This window comes from Tupaia chinensis, unplaced genomic scaffold, assembly GCF_000334495.1.
Source record: "Tupaia chinensis unplaced genomic scaffold, TupChi_1.0 Scaffold000264_1, whole genome shotgun sequence".
Taxonomy (NCBI): Eukaryota; Metazoa; Chordata; class Mammalia; order Scandentia; family Tupaiidae; genus Tupaia; species Tupaia belangeri.
The window spans coordinates 1,512,426-1,518,950 of NW_006159744.1; the positions used below are offsets into that span (position 1 = coordinate 1,512,426).

At 38.6% G+C, this 6,525-nt stretch overlaps 1 protein-coding gene across 5 annotated transcripts in view; it reads right to left on the reverse strand.

Moving 5' to 3' along the window:
- The window catches only part of LOC102481111 (uncharacterized), an 86,837-nt gene that overhangs the window by 47,843 nt on the left and 32,469 nt on the right, over positions 1–6,525 (reverse strand). For 3 of the 5 annotated variants that reach the window (XM_006149484.2, XM_006149491.2, XM_006149483.2), the window contains one exon: positions 5,394–5,476. The exons of the other annotated variants lie outside the window; for them this stretch is intronic. In XM_006149484.2, the coding sequence (XP_006149546.1) occupies positions 5,394–5,476 (83 nt within the window). The remainder of the gene's footprint in view (positions 1–5,393; positions 5,477–6,525) is intronic. 5 annotated transcript variants of the gene reach the window in all.

The window sequence follows — 6,525 nt, forward strand, 5'->3', positions numbered from 1 at the left end:
ACCATCCCCCCTGGGGGGTGATTTCTCACTTTCTGTCTCTCTGTCTCTCTCTGTCTGTCTGGCGAGCGCACGCACCCTATAGCGAAAACCTCTCCAAAAAAAAAAAAAAGAAGCCATCTACAAAACATAAAAGTACAAGGTACAGTAGCAAGAGGTAGAAGATGCAGCAAGTTATTCAGTAAATCTAGCCAAAATCATTGATAGATGTGTTTACACTAAACCACAGGTTTTCAATTTAGATTAGAAAACCTTCTGTTATAACAAGATTGCCATCTAGGACTTTCATAGCTAGAAAGAAGTCAATGATTGGCTTTGAAGCTTCTTAAGATAGGCTGTCCCCTTTGGTTTGGGGCTAATGCAGCTGGGGACTTGAAAGTGAATCCTATGCTCATTTATCATTCTGAAAATCCTGGGGCCCTTCAAAATTATGCTAAGTGTACTGACTCTGCTCTACTAATGGAAACACAAAGCCTGGATGAAAGCACATCTGTTTACTAGTGTTTACTGAGTGTTTTTAAGCTTACTGAGGTAACCTACTATTGAGGGGAAAAGGTTCTTTCCAAATATTACTGTTCATTGACTGTGCATTTAGTCACTCAAGAGCTCTTATGGAAGTATACAAAGAGATTAATGTCATTTTCATGCCTGCTAACACCACACAGTTCTGCAGACCATGGGTCAAGGAGCCATTTTGATCTCCAAGTTTTATTATTGAAAAAATACATTCTGTAAGGCCATAGTTCCCATATATAGTAATTTCTCTGATAGATATGGGCAGAGGAGATTAAAAACCTTTTAGAAAGGACATACTATTCTAAATGGCATTAAGAACATTTGTGACTCTTGGAAGTTAAAATACCATTATTAATAGAAATTTAGGAAAAGTTGATTGCAGCTCTCCTAAATGACTTTAATGTTCAAGACTTTAGTGGAGGAGGTAACTGCAGATATGGTAGAACTAGCGAGAACTAGAATTAGCTGCAAAGCCTAAAGATCTGACTCAATTGTTACAGTCTCATGATAAAACTTTAACAGGTGAGCAGTCACTTCTTATGGATGAGCAAAGTGGTTTTTTCAAATGGAATCTACTTATGGTGAAGATGCTGTGAATGTCATGCGTGCCCAAGATCCGAGAGGAGAATGGAGGAGAAGGGATTGCAGCGTGGCCATGCCCCCTGGGGGGTGATGTCTCGCTTTCTATCTCTCTGTCTCTCTCTGTCTTTCTGGTGAGCGCACACACTCTGTAGCAAAAAACCCTCCAAAAAAAAAAAAAAAAGAAAAAGAAAAAAAAAGATGCTGTGACTGTTGTTGAAATGACAACAAAGGACTTAGAATATTACAGAAAGTTGGTTGATAAAGCAATGGCTGTTTTTGAGAGGACTGACTCCAATTTTGAAAGAATTTTTACAGTGTAAAACATGCCACCAAACAATAGTGCCTACTGGAGAGAAATCTTTCATGAAAGGAGGAATAAATCAATGCAGAAGATTTCATTGTTGCCTTATTTTAAGAATTTTCCATAACTACTCTCAACCTTCAGCAACTGCCACTCCAATTGGTTAGCAGCCATCGACAAGGCAAGACCCTCCACTGCCAAAAGGGAATATGACTTGCTGAAGGCTCAGATCATTGTTAGAATTTTTTAGCAATGAAAGTATTTTTTAATTAAGATATGTACGTTGTTTCTTTCTTTTTTTTTTTTTTTGGAGAGGTTTTCACTATAGGGCATGTGCGCTTGCCAGACAGACAGAGAGAGACATAGACACAGAAAGCAAGAAATCACCCCCCAGGGGGAATGGTCACGCCGCAATCCCTTCTCCTCCATTCTCCTCTTGGGATCTTGGGCACGCACACGCACCCAGCGTGAGTTTTAAGCCACTGGGTCCGGGACACGAACTGCGGTCGACTACGTGGGAGTCCAGCGACACAGCCATTACGCTAACTGCTGGTTCCCAAGATATATACGTTGTTTCTTAAAACATCGCACTACTGCAAACTTAATAGAACATTATGGTGTAAAAATAACTTTTATATAAACTAGAAAACCAAAAAAATTTTTGTAACTTGCTTTATACCAAGCTACCAAGCCTACAAAGTATGCTTGTGATCACTGAATCCTGCAGAATATATCCATGTGAATTTTTTTATCCAATTCATCAAATGAGATGTATATAATTTATAACTACTTTCTCTTCTCACTAGACAATAAGCCTTCCAATGGCAAGAAATTAGTCCTGATTGTATCCTGGTATTTGAGGCCACATAGCAACAGGCACTGTACCTTTTAGTTTAGTCCAGAGAAATACAAATGGCTCATCCTGAAAAAAATATATGATTTAGGAAACACCTTTTCTACATCTTCTGGAGAGAAACAAATACATCAAATACATAAATAAGTATTTAGTATTTAGCATGTAGTATTCATTTCAGATCACACCCAGTACATACAATTCCTTCCTTATGATTCTGTAGCTTTTAAAATTTAACCCTCTTAAAATATGGATATAGAGGTGTATCTCCTGCTGGGTAAAGCCTCTTTACAATCTAAATGATGTATAGCAGTTGAATGTATAAATCATAATGATGATGATAAGAAGGAAATAATTAATTAAAATATGGATGTAGAAAGAAGTGCTTCTGATGTCACGGAGTCTCTGAGAAAACCATGCTGAGACCTGGTATTTCCCAGACAATCCACTTTCTGCAAAAAAAAAAAAAAAAGATTGTTCTGTGTACCAAAAATCAACTCTATCAAATGTGTTATAAACAGATTAATAGGGAATATGTCCTACTTGTCTTATGTTATTTGCTGAGAAAATGCAGGATAACTGCAGGCCGATAGTGTCTAATGTTAGAACCCACTCTAATTTATTCGATCTGCAATCAGACTTGAGTTTCAATGTATGAAAAATGATAGATACAACTTAATGCATTTTTGCTTCTCCCAAAAAGGTATGAAAACTTCAATCCTTCACCCCTCAAAATAGAATACTTCCAAATAAAGATTCTTTCAAGTCTTTGATGAATTGTTACAATTATTTAGAACCCATTATTGTTAAAGTCAATAAAACAGCTTTCTAAACACATCAAGCAACCAACTGGGTGGGACCTCACTTCAAGTGGTGGAAAATGTGGTCAACAACTCCATCTGAAAAGAGAAAGTAGTTTGCTGGGATGATTTTCTCGAGGAATTGGTGACCACATAAGCCAATGAATTCTGGCCTCTCACATGAAGGTTTTACATAGCAGTGCACCTCCTTCCTCGAAGGTCTCAAAGGTGAGATTCTGACCAGAATATCTAAAACAACCCCCCAACCCAGTCTCTGAACAGCAAATCTCAGAGTAAAGATTGAGGCATGTTGGGACCAACAGATGGAGTAATAGTTACGTTGCTAGACTCCCAGTTGACCGTGTTTTGAGTTCTGAACCCAATAAAACCCCCACCAGTTTTAACCCAGTCATTTAAAACTCCCACCAGGTGCATGCCCAAAATCCCAAGAGAAGAATGGAGAAGAGATTGTGGTGTGACCATCCCCCCTGGGGGGGGAGGGGCGGTTGATTTCTCACTTTCTGTCTCTCTGTCTCTCTGGCAAGCAAACATGCCCTATAGCAAAAACCTCTCTCTCTCTAAAAAAAATATTGAGGCATGTTATGAGTTCTACCAACATCCTTTGCCAGTGTTAGGTGCCCCATCAAACTGGACTCAGAAAGGCAAGGATTGGGGCTTTTTGAGGCTGAACCACTGTGAACGGTTTCCCATGCACAATGCCCTATTCTCCTGTCATATTCCATGCAGTGTAGCCTCCAGGAGCATCACTTACATGTATGCTGTGGTGGAATAAGACTTATTTTGAGAACTGGCCCCAGAGGTCTTTGAGAACTCATTGGGAGTTTACCAAATAGGCCCTTTCAATACGTCTACCAAACTTTGACTCTTAGTTGAGGGGAGAAAGAAGGTATTCCACATCCTCACAAGACAGAGCCTGGCAGGTATCTGACCTCAGGAGACAGTCAAGACACCGATAGCAATATTGGACAGCTTTATGGAGAAGTCCTGATCCAGAGGGTCCAACTAGTCACCCAGATCAAGTCTTTCTGTGGAGACAAGAGAACACTAAGACATGCATATGAAGTTTCAGTTGGGAGTACACCATGAAAATACTGCTGTTGCCTCTTTTCTTTGTTTTTAGTGCTTGACTGATATCTGAGGCTGGCAATTATTAAATCTCAAACTTAGGGTGAATAGAGACAGCTTTCAGTGGGGAGCTGGGTGGATGGGAGAGACCATACATTAGATAGAGGGTCTATTCACCTGGAGAAAGAGCTGTGAGTTATAAAGGAAACATCCATTCCCCTAACCTTTCACTCTCTTAGACCTGCATATTCAACTACATACAGTTTCCAAAGACCTGTGGGGTCCTGATATGATACACCATATTCAACATTCACCTAAAACTGTGGGGAAAGAGCCATCTGTTATTTGAAAATAGTCTAGAACTGACAGAAAGCAGATCATAAAATAAGATCCATGCCCTTGGAGAACACACACATTCTGGTAATTGAAATTTTGGGGCAGAATGCAGAAGCCCAGCCCCCAAGCTGGATGAGAAACAACAGAAATAGCAAAGAACAAACACTCAGCACAGCCAATAGGAGAGTGTCCAAACTCAAACATGACACTTGGAGAAATATTACCTAAAACCAAAACCATTAGGAGCAAAATGAAGAAAATGCCAGGAACCTACATACTTTAGCTTTCTATGATGACAGTGCAGAGGAGCTGAAGAAGGCAGATAACAGTCTGAACAGAAACTATCAACCTACTTTGAGGGAAGAAGCTGGGTATGTGGCAATCTGTGAGAAAAACAAAAAACACTAGCCAGATCCCTTCTTCTCTTTGATGAGTGGACAGAGACTTGGCCTGAACAAAAAATCACACAGACACTCTTCTTTAGCAACTTCTACCAGCAGAAGAAAATGAGACAGAGTGTCAGGAAAACTGTTTTTAGGATAATCATCTTGACAAGACACACAAGTCTGACCAGATGGAGGAGAGAAAAAATGAGAGCAAGCCAAAGCCTGAAGCCACCCAGGCCTGTGCATCACATCAGAATGAGAGTTCTTTGGGTGAAAATAGAGGCCACAGTTCAAGAAGTTGCCTTTTGCAGATTTGGATCATAATTTCAGGTTTAAAGAACACTGACATGCTATAGCTGCCCAAGGCTGAGTCTCCCTCCCTCCCAGGCCCTCAGGTAGACTCCCAGGCCTTGCTGTTGATGTACGTTTAAACTAGAAGAATAAAAAAAAAAAAAAAGATTAATTAAGCCTACATCACTACAGCAATGCATTTTTTAAAAGTAGATTAAATTCTTTTCATCTGTTCTAGCACTTACTTGTCATAGAAATCAGCCATTTTAGGGCTACTGAAGTCTGTAACATCCAAGAAACGCTTATTAGTCGGGCATATTTTACAAACCTATTAAAGAAAAGAAGACGACATCTCAACTGTACTAATGTGAATTTCTAACACTTCATTAATGATGCTTAAATGCAGTGATCACTAAGTGCACAAAAGCACGAGACAGTTTCATCTCAAAAGGCACACTCCTGTTTTATGTCATGTGTTTGTTTACGGTGTTTAATTATATGCTTATGATTATTCGAGTCTATTTCTGTGGTATGAAAAGCTCTTTTAGTATTAAAGCCAACTAACAAATGAATCTGAATCATCTGATGGCAATGCCAGTCTCTAGTGATTAGGATTTTTACAATGCTGATAGCGTCACTGGAGTGAGAAACACCATTGTTTAGACATACACAAACAGAGGAAAGAGTAAAAAAAAGTGTTAAAACTGCAATTACTAACTTGTATAAAAAAAACCCCAGCAGGTTTTTTTCAATGTATTTTTCAATGTATTTCAATATTTTTCAATGTATAACTCAGTGAAACTGAAATAAAATGCTTTATTTACTTAATTGGAGCAAAGATGCCAGCAGCCAGGGTTTATAATTGGATGGTCTTAATAATTCTCCATTCCACTGCATTGTCGGAAAGCATCCATTTCATTCTATTACTTTCGAATGTACAAAAACTACACAAGGGAACGTTTTCCTATCCTCTACATTTTTCTTTTCTCGATATTGAGACCATTGTTGGTTTTTCATAAAGCTTAGTTTTGGCACTTATTAAATCTCAAACTTAGGGTCAGATCTGATCCCCAAGTACTTATTAACTTGAATTGGAATGTTTCATTTTCAAGTGGCTTACTTCTGCCGGTGGTGTTACTGTGTGTATGTGCATATCCTTTCATAAAACTCATCTGGGTTGCTTGGTCTTTTAAGGTAAGTTTTAAATACTCTTAGGTTACACTAAAGAGGATGTTAATGTATTCATATAGTAAGATCTTCAAGCTATACCATTAAGTTGCAAAACAGTGTTTATGATATATTCCTATTTGGATTTGACTGTCTTAACAGAATATGAATCCTCTTATTGAAACTACCTTCTTTTTTTTTTTTTTTTTT